At 57.5% G+C, this 17,264-nt stretch overlaps 1 protein-coding gene across 1 annotated transcript in view; it reads left to right on the plus strand.

Moving 5' to 3' along the window:
• The window catches only part of LOC140402429 (calpain-2 catalytic subunit-like), a 276,110-nt gene that overhangs the window by 242,607 nt on the left and 16,239 nt on the right, over positions 1-17,264 (plus strand). Inside the window, exons 17-20 of the mRNA XM_072490200.1 lie at positions 6,182-6,253; positions 8,445-8,523; positions 9,451-9,567; positions 10,956-11,002. Coding sequence (XP_072346301.1) covers positions 6,182-6,253; positions 8,445-8,523; positions 9,451-9,567; positions 10,956-11,002 — 315 coding nt within the window. The remainder of the gene's footprint in view (positions 1-6,181; positions 6,254-8,444; positions 8,524-9,450; positions 9,568-10,955; positions 11,003-17,264) is intronic.

Genomic DNA, 17,264 nt, shown 5'->3' on the forward strand with positions numbered 1-17,264 from the left:
GTGGGGATCAGTATGGGACAGTGTGGGGGTCAGTCTGGGACAGTGGGGGTCAATCTGGGACAGTGTGGGGGTCAATCTTGGACAGTGTGGGGGTCAGTCTGGGACAGTGTGGGGGTCAGTCTGGGACAGTGGGGGTCAATCTGGGACAGTGTGGGGGTCAGTCTGGGACAGTGGGGGTAAGTCTGGGACAGTGTGGGGGTCAATCTGGGACAGTGTGGGGGTCAATCTGGGACAGTGTGGGGGTCAGTCTGGGACAGTGGGGGTCAATCTGGGACAGTGTGGGGGTCAATCTGGGACAGTGTGGGGGTCAGTCTGGGACAGTGTGGGGGTCAGTCTGGGACAGTGGGGGTCAATCTGGGACAGTGTGGGGGTCAATCTGGGACAGTGTGGGTGTGGGGGTCAGTCTGGGACAGTGGGGTTCAGTCTGGGACAGTGTGGGGGTCAGTCTGGGACACTGTGGGGGTCAGTCTGGGACAGTGTGGGGGTCAGTCTGGGACAGTGTGGGGGTCAGTCTGGGACAGTGTGTGTGTCTCTGGGACAGTGTGGGGGTCAGTCTGGGACAGTGGGGTTCAGTCTGGGACAGTGTGGGGGTGGGGGTCAGTCTGGCACAGTATTGGGGGTAGGGGTCAGTCTGGGACAGTGTGGGTGTCTGTCTGGGACACTGTGGGGTTCAATCTGGGACAGTGTGGGGGGTGGGGGTCAGTCTGGGACAGTATTGGGGGTGGGGGGTCAGTCTGCAACATTATTGGGAGTGGGGGTTAGTCTGGGACAGTATTGGGGGTGGGGGTCAGTCTGAGTCAGTGTGGGTGGTGGAGGTCAGTCTGGGCCAGTGTGGGTGGTGGGGGTCAGTATTGGGGGTGGGGGTCTGTCTGGGTCAGTGTCGGGGGTGGGTCAGTCTGGTACAGTATTGGGGGGTGGGGGTCAATCAGGGTCAGTATTGGGGGTGGGGGTCAGTCTGGGTCAGTGTTGGGGTGGCGGTAAGTCTGGGACATTATTGGGGGTGGGGGTCAGTCTGTAACAGTATTGGGGGTGGGGGTCAGTCTGGGTCAGTGTTGGGGTGGGGGTAAGTCTGGGACAGTATTGGGGGTGGGGGTCAGTCTGTGACAGTATTGGGGGTGGGGGTCGGTCTGGGACAGTATTGGTGGTGGGGGTCAGTCTGGGACAGTGTGGTTCAGCCTGGGTCAGTGTTGGGGGTGGGGGCCAGTCTGGGACAGTATTGGGGTGGGGGTCAGTCTGGGTCAGTATTGGGGGTGGGGGTCAGTCTGGGACATTATTGGGGTGAGGGTCCGTCTGGGACAGTGTGATTCAGCCTGGGTCAGTGTTGGGGTTGGGGGTCAGTCTGGGACAGTATTGGGGTTGGGGGTCGGTCTGGGCCAGTGTTGGGGGTGGGGGTCAGTCTGGGACAGTACTGTGGGTGGGGGTCAGTCTGGGACAGTGTTGGGGGTGGCGGTCAGTCTGGGACAGTATTGGGGGTGGGGGTCAGTCTGGGACAGTATTGGGGGTGGGGGGTCAGTCTGCGACATTTCTGGGAGTGGGGTTCAGTGTGGGGTTGGGGGTCAGCCTGGGACAGTATTGGGGGTCAGTCTGGGACAGCATTGGGGTGGGGGTCAGTGTGGGTATCAGTCTGGGACATTATTGGGGGTCAGTCTCAGACAGTATTGGGGGTGGGGTCAGTGTGGGGGGTGGGGGTCAGTCTGGGACAGTATTGGGAGTGGGGTTCAGTCTGGGACAGTATTGGGGGGTGGGGGTCAGTCTGGGACAGTATTGGGGGTGGGGGTCAGTCTGGGACAGTATTGGGGGTGGGGTTCAGTCTGGGATAGTATTGGGGGATGGGGGTCAGCCTGGGACAGTATTGGGTGGTGGGGGTCCATTTGGGACAGTATTGGGGGTGGGGGTCACTCTGGGACAGTATTGGGGGGAGGGGGTTAGTCTGGGACAGTATTGTGGGTGCGGGGTCAGTCTGGGTCAGTGTTGGAGTTGGGGGCCAGTCTGGAACATTGTTGGGGGTGCTGATCAGTCTGGGTCAGTATTGGGGATGGGGGGGTCAGTCTGCGAAATTATTGGGAGTGGGGGGTCAGTCTGTGACAGTATTGGGGGTGGGGGGTCAGTCTGCGACATTATTGGGAGTGGGGGTTAGTCTGTGACAGAATTGGGGGTGGGGGGTCAGTCTGCGACATTATTGGGAGTGGGGGTTAGTCTGGGACAGTATTGGGGATGGGGGTTAGTCTGGGACAGCATTTTGGGTGGTTGTCAGTCTGAGTCAGTTTGGGTGGTGGGGGTCAGTCAGGGTCAGTATTGGGGGTGGGGGTCAGTCTGTGACAGTATTGGGGGTGGGGGGTCAGTCTGCGACATTATTGGGGGTCAGTCTGGGACAGTATTGGGGGTGGGGGTCAGTCTGGGACAGTATTGGGGGTGGGGGTCAGTCTGGGACAGTATTGGGGGTGGGGTTCAGTGTGGGGGTGGGGGTCAGTCTGGGACAGTATTGGGGGTCAGTCTGGGGCAGTATTGGGGGTCAGTCTCAGACTGTATTGGGGTGGGGTCACTCTGAGACAGTATTCGCGGGTTGGGAGGGGGGTCAATCTGGGACAGTGTGGGTAGGGGGGTCAGTCTGGGACAGTGTGGGGGTGGGGGTCAGTCTGGGACAGTATTGGGGGTAGGGGTCAGTCTGGGACAGTATTGGGGGTGGGGATCAGTCTGGGACAGTATTGGGGGTGGGGGTCAGTCTTGGACACTGTGGGGTTCAGTCTGGGACAGTGTGGGGGTCAGTCTGGGACAGTGTGGGGGTGGGGGTCAGTCTGGGACAGTATTGGGGGTAGGGGTCAGTCTGGGACAGTGTGGGTGTCTGTCTGGGACAGTAGGTTTCAGTCTGGGACAGTGTGGGTGTCAGTCTGGGACACTGTGGGGGTCAGTCTGGGACAGTGTGGGGGTCAGTCTGGGACAGTGGGGGTCAATCTGGGACAGTGTGGGGGTCAGTCTGGGACAGTGTGGGGGTCAGTCTGGGACAGTGTGGGGGTCAATCAGGACGATGGGTGTCAGTCTGGGACAGTGTGGGGGTCAATCTGGGACAGTGTGGGGGTCAATCTGGGACAGTGTGGGGTTCAGTCTGGGACAGTGTGGGGTTCAGTCTGGGACAGTGTGGGGGTCAGTCAGGACGATGGGGGTCAGTCTGGGTCAGTGAGGGTCAGTCTGGGACAGTGTGGGGGTCAGTCTGGGACAGGGGGGTCAATCTGGGACAGTGTGGGGGTCAATCTGGGACAGTGTGGGGGTCAGTCTGGGACAGTGTGGGGGTCAGTCTGGGACAGTGGGGGTCAATCTGGGACAGTGTGGGGCTCAATCTGGGACAGTGTGGGGGTCAGTCTGGGACAGTGGGGGTCAATCTGGGACAGTGTGGGGGTCAATCTGGGACAGTGTGGGGGTCAGTCTGGGACAGTGTGGGGGTCAGTCTGGGACAGTGTGGGGGTCAATCTGGGACAGTGGGGGTCAATCTGGGACAGTGTGGGTGTGGGGGTCAGTCTGGGACAGTGGGGTTCAGTCTGGGACAGTGGGGGTCAGTCTGGGACACTGTGGGGTTCAGTCTGGGACAGTGTGGGGGTCAGTCAGGGACAGTGTGGGGGTCTGTCTGGGACAGTGTGGGGGTCAGTCTGGGACAGTGTGGGTGTCTCTGGGACAGTGTGGGGGTCAGTCTGGGACAGTGGGGTTCAGTCTGGGACAGTGTGGGGGTGGGGGGCTGTCTGGCACAGTATTGGGGGTAGGGGTCAGTCTGGGACAGTGTGGGTGTCTGTCTGGGACACTGTGGGGTTCAGCCTGGGACAGTGTGGGGGTCAATCTGGGACAGTGTGGGTGTCAGTCTGGGTCAGTGTGGGGGTCAGTCTGGGTCAGTGTGGGGGTCAGTCTGGGACAGTGTGGGGATCAGTCTGGGACAGTGTGGGGGTCAGTCTGGGACAGTGTGGGGGTCAGTCTGGGACAGTGTGGGCGTCAGTCTAGGACAGTGTGGGGGTCAATCTGGGACAGTGTGGGGGTCAGTCTGGGACAGTGTGGGGGTCAGTCTGGGACAGTGTGGGTGTCTCTGGGACATTGTGGGGGTCAATCTGGGACAGTGTGGGGGTCAGTCTGGGACAGTGTGGGAGTCAGTCTGGGACAGTGTGGGGGTCAGTCTGGGACAGTGTGGGAGTCAGTCTGGGTCAGTGTGGGGGTCAATCTGGGACAGTGGGGGGGTCAGTCTGGGACAGTGTGAGGGTCAATCTGGGACAGTGTGAGGGTCAATCTGGGACAGTGTGGGGGTCAGTCTGGGACAGTGTGGGGGTCAGTCTGGGACAGTGGGGCGGTCAATCTGGGACAGTGTGGGGGTCAATCTGGGACAGTGTGGGGGTCAATCTGGGACAGTGTGGGGGTCAGTCTGGGACAGTGGGGGGGTCAGTCTGGGACAGTGTGGGGGTCAGTCTGGGACAGTGTGGGGGTCAGTCTGGGACAGTGGGGCGGTCAATCTGGGACAGTGTGGGGGTCAATCTGGGACAGTGTGAGGGTCAATCTGGGACAGTGTGGGGGTCAATCTGGGACAGTGTGGGGGTCAGTCTGGGACAGTGGGGGGGTCAGTCTGGGACAGTGTGTGGGTCAGTCTGGGACAGTGTGAGGGTCAATCTGGGACAGTGTGGGAGTCAGTCTGGGACAGTGTGTGGGTCAATCTGGGACAGTGGGGGGTCAGTCTGGGACAGTATGGGGGTCAGTCTGGGTCAGTGTGGGGGTCAATCTGGGACAGTGTGTGGGTCAGTCTGGGACAGTGTGGGGGTCAGTCTGGGACAGTGGGGGTCAATCTGGGACAGTGTTGGGGTCAATCTGGGACAGTGTGCGGGTCAGTCTGGGACATTGTGGGTGTGGGGGTCAGTCTGGGACAGTGGGGTTCAGTCTGGGACAGTGGGGGTCAGTCTGGGACACTGTGGGGTTCAGTCTGGGACAGTGTGGGGGTCAGTCTGGGACAGTGTGGGGGTCAGTCTGGGACAGTGTGGGTGTCTCTGGGACAGTGTGGGGGTCAGTCTGGGACAGTGGGGTTCAGTCTGGGACAGTGTGGGGGTGGGGGGCTGTCTGGCACAGTATTGGGGGTAGGGGTCAGTCTGGGACAGTGTGGGTGTCTGTCTGGGACACTGTGGGGTTCAGTCTGGGACAGTGTGGGGGTCAATCTGGGACAGTGTGGGGGTCAGTCTGGGACAGTGTGGGAGTCAGCCTGGGACAGTGTGGGGGTCAGTCTGGGACAGTGGGCTTTAGTCTGGGACAGTGTGGGCGTCAGTCTAGGACAGTGTGGGGGTCAATCTGGGACAGTGTGGGGGTCAGTCTGGGACAGTGTGGGTGTCTCTGGGACAGTATGGGGGTCAATCTGGGACAGTGTGGGGGTCAGTCTAGGACAGTGTGGGAGTCAGTCTGGGACAGTGTGGTGGTCAGTCTGGGACAGTGTGGGAGTCAGTCTGGGTCAGTGTGGGGGCCAATCTGGGACAGTGGGGGGGTCAGTCTGGGACAGGGTGGGGGTCAGTCTGGGACAGTGTGTGGGTCAGTCTGGGACAGTGTGGGAGTCAGTCTGGGACAGTGTGGGGGTCAATCTGGGACAGTGGGGGGGTCAGTCTGGGACAGTATGGGGGTCAGTCTGGGTCAGTGTGGGGGTCAATCTGGGACAGTGTGTGGGTCAGTCTGGGACAGTGTGTGGGTCAGCCTGGGACAGTGTGGGGGTCAGTCTGGGACAGTGGGGGTCAATCTGGGACAGTGTGGGGGTCAGTCTGGGTCAGTGTGGAGGTCAATCTGGGACAGTGTGTGGGTCAGTCTGGGACAGTGTGTGGGTCAGTCTGGGACAGTGTGAGGGTCAATCTGGGACAATGTGTGGGTCAGTCTGCGACAGTGTGGGGGTCAGTCTGCGACAGTGTGGGGGTCAGTCTGGGACAGTGTGGGGGTCAGTCTGGGACAGTTTGGGGGGAGTGGTTGGGGTGGGGGGTGTGGGTGGGTTTGGTGATGAGAATCTCTGCTCTCCTGTTGGTTCTGCGGAAGTTATGTAAATTCTGCGTGTTCAGTGAACAAAGCAACAGAATATTCCAGAAGGAATTTCCGGCAGGAACTCTGTTAATCGCTGATGGGCAAAGAATTTGTAGGATGTGTGATTTTGGAACAGTTTAGGGATTAACGACCTTAACGGGATCTCGAGGCTCCTGGAGAACAAGGCTGGCTCTCCGCCCAGGAGGTGAAACGACTGGCCATGAACTTGAACAAACTGCAGGTGAGGACATATCTCTCGGAGGGAGTGTGAGGGAGATTGTGAGGGAGGGTATATGGAGGAGGAGTGGGAGAGTGAGGGTGGGATTGAGAGTGAAGGAGGAGGAAGAGAGAGGGAGGGAACGTGAGGGGGGGAGTGAGTGTGAGGGAGGGGGAGAGAGGGAGAGAGAGAGAGAGTGTGAGGGAGTCATGAGGGAGAGAGCATGTGGGAGTGAGGGTGGGATTGAGAGTGTGAGGGACGGGGAGGGAGTCATGAGAGAGAGAGAGAGAGTTTGAGTGTGAGGGAGAGAATGAGAGTGTGAGGGAGGGATGGGAGTGTGAGAGAGGGAGTAAGAGTGTGAGGAAGGGAGGGAGATTGATAGAGGGCAAGGGAGCGGAGTGAAAGTATGAAGGAGAGAAAGAGCTGCTGGAGAAGATACTGAGGGATAGGATCTATTCCCATTTGGGAAAAAAATGGGCTTATCAGTGATAGGCAACATGGTTTTGTACAGGGAAGGTCATGTCTTACCAACTTAATAGAATTCTTTGTGGAAGTGACAAAGTTGATTGATGAGGGAAGGACTGTAGATGTCATAAACATGGACTTCAGTGAGGCGTTTGATAATGTTCCCCACGGTAGGCTGATGGAGAAAGTGAAGTCTCATGGGGTCCAGAGTGTACTGGGTAGATGGATAAAGAACTGCTTGGGCAACAGGAGACAGAGAGTTGTAGTGGAAGGGAGTTTCTCAAAATGGAGAACTGTGACCAGTGGTGTTCCACAGGGATCCGTGCTGGGACCACTGTTGTTTGTGATATACATAAATGATCTGGAGGAAGGTATAGGTGGTCTGATTAGCAAGTTTGCAGATGACACTAAGATTGGTGGAGTAGCAGATAGTGAAGGGGACTGTCAGAGAATACAGCAGAATGTAGATAGATTGAAGAGTCGGGCGGAGAAGTGGCAGATGGAGTTCAATCTGGACAAATGCGAGGTGATGCATTTTGGAAGATCCAATTCAAGAGCGACTATACGGTAGATGAAAAAGCCCTGGGGAAAATTGATGTACAGAGAGATCTGGGTGTTCAGATCCATTGTACCCTGAAGGTGTCTGCGCAGGTCGATGGAGTGGTCAAGAAGGCATACGGGATGCTTTCCTTCATTGGAAGGGGTATTGAGTACAAGAATTGGCAGGTCATGTTACAGTTGTATAAGACTTTGGTTTGGCCACATTTGGAATACTGCGTACAGTTCTGGTCGCCACATTACCAAGGTTCACCAGGATGTTGCCTGGTATGAAGGGCGCTAGCTATGAAGAGAGGTTGAGTAGATTAGGATTATTTTCATTTCAAAGATGGAGGTTGAGGGGGGACCTCACTGAGGTTTACAAAATCATGAGAGGTATAGACAGGGTGGATAGCAACAAGCTTTTTCCCAGAGTGGGGGACTCAATTACTAGGGGTCACGAGTTCAAGGTGAGAGGGGAAAAGTTTCAGGGAGATATACGTGGAAAGTTCTTTACGCAGAGGGTGGTGGGTGCCTGGAACGCATTGCTGGCGGAGGTGGTAGAGGCGGGTACAATAGCGTCATTTAAGATGTATCTCGACAGATACATGAATGGGCAGGGAGCAGAGGGATACAGATCCTTAGAAAATAGGCGACAGTTTTAGACAGAGGATCTGGATCGGCGCAGGCTTGGAGGGCCGAAGGACCTGTTCCTGTGCTGAAATTTTTCTTTGTTCTTTGTTCTTGTTTGAGAGAAGGAGGGAGGGAGAGGAAGGGATTGTGAGGAGGAAGTGAGAGTAAGGGAGGGAGGGAATGAGAGTGTGAGGGAGTGAGTGAGTGTGAGGGAGGGAGCAAAGAAGCGAGTGAAAGTGAGGGACGGAGGGATTGTAAGGGACGAAGTGAGAGTGTGAGGGAGGGAGTGTGATGAGGGAGGAATGTGTCGACAGATGGAGTGTGAGGAGGGAGAGACAGGGAGGAAGTGTGAGAGGGAATATGAGGGAGGGAGCGAGAGTGTGAGAGAGGGAGTGTGAGAGAGGGAGCGTGAGGGAGTATGCAGGAAGAGGAAAGAGAGAGGAAGCCTGAGGGAGAAAATGAGGCATGTTGAGGAGATCATCCCTCGGTGAGGAATGTGTGGAGGGAGTGTGACTCCTCGGTGACCATGGGAATGCCGATAAACACGTTGTGAATGGTTAATGTTTGTTTGTGATCACAGGGTATATTTGAGGAGTTTGTGGACAAGGAAAGTGGCCTCATGCACTCCCACGATCTCCGCCCTGCATTGTCGGCCGCAGGTGAGACAAACGACACTGTTTCCGATTGTAAATATTCCACCTTCCGCGCTCCGAGGAGCATGAGCAGGCCGAGAGGGCGCGAGACACCCCGGGAATGATTACAATGGAGAGGAGCCAGTCTAGGCTGTGTGAAGGAGGGAGAGAGGGAGGAGGAGGGCGTGTGAGGGAGTGAGGGGATGGGAGTGTGAGGGAGGGAAGGGATGGGAGTGTGAGAGAGGGAGGTAGGGAGTGAGGGAGAGGATGGGAGTGTGAGGGAGTGAGTGTGAGGGAGGGGGTGGGAGTGTGAGGAGTGAGTGTGAGGGAGTGAGTGCGAGGGAGAAGGATGACTCAGTCACCCACACCCCTCCCCACATTCCAGCCCCGGGGTGGATCGCCTGTGAGGATGTGTGTGGGTGACCTACTGCAACCCCTCCCTCTCCTTGGGAGATGGGAAGTCACCCCGGGGCTCGGTGGGCCTGGGAGGGGAGGCATCGAGGTCCTTCATGAGGCCCTTGGATAGGGGCAAAGTGACAGGGCCGAAGTCACTCTTGGCAGGCATCTGGAATGTTTACCCATCGGACCTAATGGATACCTGTCTTCACTTGGAGCCTGAATCTCCAGTCACTCTCTGGATCTCTAGGTATCTCCCCCACACCGCACCCCTCCTACCACCCCCCGCCCCCCTCCCCCCACACAGCCCCTTCATCCCCGCCCCTTCCGATTTTCCAATTAAAGGGCAATTTAACGTGGCCAATTCACCTACTCTGCACATCTTTGGGTTGTGGAGGCGAAACCCACACGGACAGTGACCCAGAGCTGTACCCGGGTCCTCGGCGGCGTGGGGCAGCAGTGCTAACCACTGCGCCACTGTTATATAAATGGAAGTCTTCCTGAGTCCTCAATTCTACACGCTGCCTGTGTAAGGGACATTTTGTTTGTATTTCTCAGGGTTTGAGCTTGATTCTACAGTTCACCAGGGGCTTTGGTTACGCCACAGAACCAGCACCGACAACATCTGCTTCAGCCACTTCATTAGCTGTGTGGCCAAGATGCATAAGCTCTTTGGTGAGTAAACACTTTTATTCAGTTTATCTTTGTCAAGTACAGAGGTGATTCACCTCAGAACAGCCACTCAGGCTCCTGCAGTGGGTCAATGGGTCCATTCCTCAGGCCTCAGGCTGCATTCCACCAGTGACTGCGGGCCTCAGGCTGCATTCCCCCAGTGACAGTGGGCCTCAGGCTGCATTCCCCCAGTGTCAGTGGGCCTCAGCATCATCCAGTGCCAGTGGGCCTCAGGCTGCATTCCTCCAGTGTCAGTGGGCCTCAGGCTACATTTATCCAGTATCAGTGGGCTTCAGGCTGCACCTCCAGTGACAGTGGGCCTCAGGCTGAATTCCTTCAGTGTCAGTGGACCTCAGGCTGCACCTCCAGTGCCAGTGGGCCTCAGGCTACATTCATCCAGTGTCAGTGGGCCTCAGGCTGCATTCCTCCAGTGTCAGTGGGCTTCAGGCTGCACCTCCAGTGCCAGTGGGCCTCAGGCTGTATCATCCAGTGTCAGTGGGCCTCAGGCTACATTCCGCTAATGTCAGTGGGCCTCAGGCGACATTCATCCAGTGTCAGTGGGCCTCAGGCTGCATTCCTCCAGTGTCAGTGGGCCTCAGGCTGTATTCATCCAGTGTCAGTGGGCCTCAGGCTGCATTCCTCCAGTGTCAGTGGGCCTCAGGCTGTATGCATCAAGTGTCAGTGGGCTTCAGTCTGCATTCCACCAGTGTAAGTGAGCTTCAGGCTGCATTCATCCAGTGTCAGTGGGCTTCAGGCGACATTCATCCAGTGTCAGTGGGCCGCAGGCTGCATTCCTCCAGTATCAGTGGGCCTCAGGCTGCATTCATCCAGTGTCAGTGGGCCTCAGGCTGTACCTCCAGTGTCAATGGGCCTCAGGCTGCATTCATCCAGTGTCAGTGGGCCTCAGGCTGTACCTCCAATGACAGTGGGCCTCAGGCTGTGCCTCCAATGACAGTGGGCCTCAGGTTTCACTCCTTTGGTGTCAACTGGAGCGCTCTCAGCACCGAGTCAGTGATCCTCGGTTCGAGTCCAGAGATGTTTCCTGGACAGACACTCGAATGCATTACTGAGGGAGTGTCACTGTCAGAGGTGCAAACTGGTTGGCACATTTCTATAAGACAACAGTGACTGCACTTCAGAGAGTGCCTCATGGGAAGTCCTGAGTACATGCAGGGTGCTAGATTAATGCAAATCTGGCTCGAGAAATTCCGCTACTCATTTCCTGTCCCGTCTCTGACTGGAGTCTCCGAGATATGAAACCGATTCTCCGGGGAATTATTTCCTCTGCTCAGCTTTCGGTAGTTTTCTTCATCAACCAGAAGATATCAGTTATCGTCCGTGCTTGTGTCAATCGGTAAAGCCCTAAACACTGTCCATTTGCTTTATTTCAGCCATTTACAAGGGATTGAAGAACACGAAACCAAAGGATATTGATCAGGTGATTGACCCGAAATGCAGCAACGGAGGGCTTTCGTCCAGGGGCACAGGGTGACCATTTAACATTGGGACATGGGTTCCGGTCCCGCTCAGGAAAGGGGGTGCCGAGTCCAGCCCGGGTCAGGGAGTGTTCAGTGCAACCCGGGACAGGGAGTGTCCAGTCGAGCCCGGGACAGGGAGTATCCAGTGCAACCCAGGACAGGGAGTGTCCAGTCCAGTTTGGGACAGGGAGTGTCCAGTCCAGCCCAGGACAAAGGAGTCTCCAGTCCAGTTTGGAACAGGGAGTGTCCAGTCCAGTTTGGGACTGGGAGTGTCCAGCCCGGGGACAGGGAGTGTCCAGTCCAGTTTGGGACAGGGAGTGTCCGTTCCAGCCCGGGGACAGGGAGTGCCCAGACCAGTTTGGGACAGGGAGTGTTCAGTTCAGCTCGGGACAGGGAGTGTCCAGTCCAGCCCAGGACTGGGAGTGTCCAGTTCAGTTTGCGACAGGGAGTGTACAGTTCAGTTTGGGAAAGGGAGTGTCCAGTTCAGTTTGGGACAGGGAGTGTCCATTCCAGTTTGGGACAGGGTGTGTCCAGTCCAGCCCAGGACTGGGAGTGTCCTGTTCAGTTTGGGACAGGGCGTGTCCAGTCCCGTTTGGGAAAGGGAGTGTCCAGTTCAGTTTGGGAAAGGGAGTGTCCAGTCCAGCCTAGGACTGGGAGTGTCCAGTCCAATTTGGGACAGGGAGTGTCCAGTCCAGCCCGGGACAGGGAGAGTCCAGTCCAGTTTGGGATAGGGCGTGTCCAGTCCAGTTTGGGACAGGGATTGTCCAGTCCAGCCCGGGACAGGGAGTGTCCAGTCCAGCCCGGGACAGGGAGTGTCCAGTCCAGTTTGGGACAGGGAGTGCCCAGTCCAGCCCAGGACAGGGAATGTCCAGTTCAGTTTGGGACAGGGAGTGTCCAGTCCAGTTTGGGATAGGGAGTGCCCAGTCCAGTCTGGGACAGGGAGTGTCCAGCCCTGGGACAGGGAGTGTCCAATCCAGCCCGGGACAGGGAGTGTCCAGTCCAGTTCGGGACAGGGAGTGTCCAGTCCAGTCCGGGACTGGGAGTGTCCAGCCCGGGGACAGGGAATGTCCAGTCCAGTTTGGGACAGGGAGTGTCCGTTCCAGCCCGGGGACAGGGAGTGCCCAGACCAGTTTGGGACAGGGAGTGTCCAGTTCAGTTTGCGACAGGGAGTGTACAGTTCAGTCCGGGACTGGGAGTGTCCAGCCCGGGGACAGGGAATGTCCAGTCCAGTTTGGGACAGGGAGTGTCCGTTCCAGCCCGGGGACAGGGAGTGCCCAGACCAGTTTGGGACAGGGAGTGTCCAGTTCAGTTTGCGACAGGGAGTGTACAGTTCAGTTTGGGAAAGGGAGTGTCCAGTTCAGTTTGGGACAGGGAGTGTCCATTCCAGTTTGGGACAGGGTGTGTCCAGTCCAGCCCAGGACAGGGAGTGTCCAGTTCAGTTTGGGAAAGGGAGTGTCCAGTTCAGTTTGGGACAGGGAGTGTCCATTCCAGTTTGGGACAGGGTGTGTCCAGTCCAGCCCAGGACTGGGAGTGTCCAGTCCAGTTTGGGAAAGGGAGTGTCCAGTTCAGTTTGGGAAAGGGAGTGTCCAGTCCAGCCCAGGACTGGGAGTGTCGAGTTCAGTTTGGGACAGGGAGTGTCCAGTCCAGTTTGGGAAAGGGAGTGTCCAGTCCAGTTTGGGACAGGGAGTGCCCAGTCCAGTTTGGGAAAGGGAGTGTCCAGTTCAGTTTGGGACAGGGAGTGTCCAGTCCAGTTTGGGACAGGGCGTATCCAGTCCAGTTTGAGAGAGGGAGTATCCACTCCAGTTTGGGACAGGGAGTGTCCAGTCCAGTTTGGGAGAGGGAGTGTCCAGTCCATTTTGGGACAGGGACTGTCCAGTCCAGTTTGGGAAAGGGAGTGTCCAGTCCAGTCTGGGACAGGGATTGTCCAGTCCAGCCCAGGACAGGGAGTGTCCAGTCCAGTTTGGGACAGGGAGTGTCCAGTCCAGTTTGGGACAGGGACTGTCCAGTCCAGTTTGGGACAGGGAGTGTCCAGTCCAGCCCAGGACAGGGAGTGTCCAGTTCAGTTTGGGAAAGGGAGTGTCCAGTCCAGTTTGGGACAGGGAGTGTCCAGTCCAGTTTGAGACAGGGAGTGTCCAGTCCAGCCCAGGACTGGGAGTGTCCAGTCCAGTTTGGGAAAGGGAGTTTCCAGTCCAGTTTGGGAAAGGGAGTGTCCAGTCCAGCCCAGGACTGGGAGTGTCCAGTCCACTTTGGGACACGGGGTGTCCAGTCCAGTTTGGGAAAGGGAGTGTCCAGTCCAGCCCAGGACTGGGAGTGTATAGTTCAGTTTGGGACAGGGAGTGTCCAGTCTAGTTTGGACAGGGAGTGTCCGGTCCAGCCCGGGACAGGGAGTGTCCAGTCCAGTTTGGGACAGGGAGTGTCCAGTCTAGTTTGGACAGGGAGTGTCCAGTCCAGTTTGGGAAAGGGAGTGTCCAGCCCAGCCCAGGACTGGGAGTGTCCAGTTCAGTTTGGGACAGGGAGTGTCCAGTCCAGTTTGGGACAGGGAGTGTCCAGTCCAGCCCAGGACTGGGAGTCCAGTTTGAGAGAGGGAGTGCCACTCCAGTTCGGGACAGGGAGTGTCCAGTCCAGTTTGGGACAGGGAGTGTCCAGTCCAGTTTGGGACAGGGAGTGTCCAGTCCAGTTTGGGACAGGATGTGTCCAGTCCAGTTTGAGAGAGGGAGTGTCCACTCCAGTTTGGGACAGGGAGTGTCCAGTCCAGTTTGGGACAGGGAGTGTCCAGTCCAGCCCAGGACTGGGAGTGTCCAGTTCAGTTTGGGACAGGGAGTGTCCAGTCCAGTTTGGGAAAGGGAGTGTCCAGTTCAGTTTGGGACAGGGAGTGTCCAGTCCAGTTTGGGACAGGGTGTGTCCAGTCCAGCCCAGGACTGGGAGTGTCCAGTCCAGTTTGGGAAAGGGATTGTCCAGTCCAGCCTAGGACTGGGAGTGTCCAGTCCAGTTTGGGACAGGGTGTGTCCAGTCCAGTTTGAGAGAGGGAGTGTCCACTCCAGTTTGGGATAGGGAGTGTCCAGTCCAGTTTGGGATAGGGAGTGTCCAGTCCAGTTTGGGACAGGGAGTGTCCAGTCCAGCCCGGGACAGGGAGTGTCCAGTCCAGTTTGGGACAGGGAGTGTCCAGTCCAGTTTGGGACAGGCAGTGCCCAGTCTTGCCCGGGACAGGGAATGTCCAGTTCAGTTTGGGACAGGGAGTGTCCAGTCCAGTTTGGGATTGGGAGTGTCCAGTCCAGTCCGGGACAGGGAGTGTCCAGCCCTGGGACAGGGTGTGTCCAGTCCAGCCCGGGACAGGGAGTGTCCAGTCCAGTTTGGGACAGGGAGTGTCCAGTCCAGTCCGGGACAGGGAGTGTCCAGTCCAGCCCAGGACTGGGAGTGTCCAGTTCAGTTTGGGACAGGGAGTGTCCAGTCCAGTTTGGGAAAGGGAGTGTCCAGTTAAGTTTGGGACAGGGCGTGTCCAGTCCAGTTTGGGAAAGGGGGTGTCCAGGCCAGTTTGGGACAGGGTGTGTCCAGTCCAGTTTGAGACAGGGAGTGTCCAGTCCAGCCCAGGACTGGGAGTGTCCAGTCCAGTTTGGGAAAGGGAGTGCCCAGTCCAGTTTGGGAAAGGGAGTGTCCAGTCCAGCCCAGGACTGGGAGTGTCCAGATCAGTTTGGGACAGGGGGTGTCCAGTCGAGTTTGGGAAAGGGTGTGTCCAGTCCAGCCCAGGACTGGGAGTGTCCAGTTCAGTTTGGGACAGGGATTGTCCAGTGTAGTTTGGGACAGGGAGTGTCCAGTACAGTTTGGGAAAAGGTGTGTCCAGTCCAGCCCAGGACTGGGAGTGTCCAGTTCAGTTTGGGACAGGGAGTGTCCAGTCCAGTTTGGGACAGGGAGTGTCCAGTCCAGCCCAGGACTGGGAGTGTCCAGTCCAGTTTGGGACAGGGTGTGTCCAGTCCAGTTTGAGAGAGGGAGTGCCACTCCAGTTCGGGACAGAGAGTGTCCAGTCCAGTTTGGGACAGGGAGTGTCCAGTCCAGTTTGGGACAGGGTGTGTCCAGTCCAGTTTGAGAGAGGGAGTGTCCACTCCAGTTTGGGACAGGGAGTGTCCAGTCCAGTTTGGGACAGGGAGTGTCCAGTCCAGCCCAGGACTGGGAGTGTCCAGTTCAGTTTGGGACAGGGCGTGTCCAGTCCAGTTTGGGAAAGGGAGTGTCCAGTTCAGTTTGGGACAGGGTGTGTCCAGTCCAGCCCAGGACTGGGAGTGTCCAGTCCCGTTTGGGAAAGGGAGTGTCCAGTTCAGTTTGGGAAAGGGAGTGTCCAGTCCAGCCTAGGACTGGGAGTTTCCAGTCCAGTTTGGGACAGGGAGTGTCCAGTCCAGCCCGGGACAGGGAGAGTCCAGTCCAGTTTGGGATAGGGCGTGTCCAGTCCAGTTTGGGACAGGGAGTGTCCAGTCCAGCCCGGGACAGGGAGTGTCCAGTCCAGCCCGGGACAGGTAGTGTCCAGTCCAGTTTGGGACAGGGAGTGTCCAGTCCAGTTTGGGACAGGGAGTGCCCAGTCCAGCCCGGGACAGGGAATGTCCAGTTCAGTTTGGGACTGGGAGTGTCCAGCCCGGGGACAGGGAGTGTCCAGACCAGTTTGGGACAGGGAGTGTTCAGTTCAGCTCGGGACAGGGAGTGTCCAGCCCTGGGACAGGGAGTGTCCAGTCCAGCCCGGGACAGGGAGTGTCCAGTCCAGTCCGGGACTGGGAGTGTCCAGCCCGGGGACAGGGAGTGTCCAGACCAGTTTGGGACAGGGAGTGTTCAGTTCAGCTCGGGACAGGGAGTGTCCAGTCCAGCCCAGGACTGGGAGTGTCCAGTTCAGTTTGCGACAGGGAGTGTCCAGTTCAGTTTGGGAAAGGGAGTGTCCAGTTCAGTTTGGGACAGGGAGTGTCCATTCCAGTATGGGACAGGGTGTGTCCAGTCCAGCCCAGGACAGGGAGTGTCCAGTTCAGTTTGGGAAAGGGAGTGTCCAGTTCAGTTTGGGACATGGAGTGTCCATTCCAGTTTGGGACAGGGTGTGTCCAGTCCAGCCCAGGACTGGGAGTGTCCAGTCCAGTTTGGGAAAGGGAGTGTCCAGTTCAGTTTGGGAAAGGGAGTGTCCAGTCCAGCCCAGGACTGGGAGTGTCGAGTTCAGTTTGGGACAGGGAGTGTCCAGTCCAGTTTGGGAAAGGGAGTGTCCAGTTCAGTTTGGGAAAGGGAGTGTCCAGTCCAGTTTGGGAAAGGGAGTGTCCAGTCCAGTTTGCGACAGGGAGTGCCCAGTCCAGTTTGGGAAAGGGAGTGTCCAGTTCAGTTTGGGACAGGGAGTGTCCAGTCCAGTTTGGGACAGCGAGTATCCAGTCCAGTTTGAGAGAGGGAGTATCCACTCCAGTTTGGGACAGGGAGTGTCTAGTCCAGTTTGGGACAGGGAGTGTCCAGTCCATTTTGGGACAGGGACTGTCCAGTCCAGTTTGGGAAAGGGAGTGTCCAGTCCAGTCTGGGACAGGGAGTGTCCAGTCCAGCCCAGGACAGGGAGTGTCCAGTCCAGTTTGGGACAGGGAGTGTCCAGTAAAGTTTGGGACAGGGACTGTCCAGTCCAGTTTGGGACCGGGAGTGTCCCGTCCAGCCCAGGACAGGGAGTGTCCAGTTCAGTTTGGGAAAGGGAGTGTCCAGTCCAGTTTGGGACAGGGAGTGTCCAATCCAGTTTGGGAAAGGGAGTGTCCAGTCCAGCCCAGGACTGGGAGTGTCCAGTCCACTTTGGGACAGGGGGTGTCCAGTCCAGTTTGTGAAAGGGATTGTCAGTCCAGCCCAGGACTGGGAGTGCCCAGTTCAGTTTGGGACAGGGAGTGTCCAGTCTAGTTTGGACAGGGAGTGTCCAGTCCAGTTTGGGAAAGGGAGTGTCCAGTCCAGCCCAGGACCGGGAGTGTCCAGTTTAGTTTGGGACAGGGAGTGTCCAGTCCAGTTTGGGACAGGGAGTGTCCAGTCCAGCCCAGGACTGGGAGTGTCCAGTCCAGTTTGGGACAGGGTGTGTCCAGTCCAGTTTGAGAGAGGGAGTGTCCAGTCCAGTTTGGGACAGGGAGTGTCCAGTCCAGTTTGGGACAGGATGTGTCCAGTCCAGTTTGAGAGAGGGAGTGTCCACTCCAGTTTGGGACAGGGAGTGTCCAGTCCAGTTTGGGACAGGGAATGTCCAGTCCAGCC

The sequence above is a fragment of the Scyliorhinus torazame genome, chromosome 25 (assembly GCF_047496885.1).
Source record: "Scyliorhinus torazame isolate Kashiwa2021f chromosome 25, sScyTor2.1, whole genome shotgun sequence".
NCBI lineage: Eukaryota > Metazoa > Chordata > Chondrichthyes > Carcharhiniformes > Scyliorhinidae > Scyliorhinus > Scyliorhinus torazame.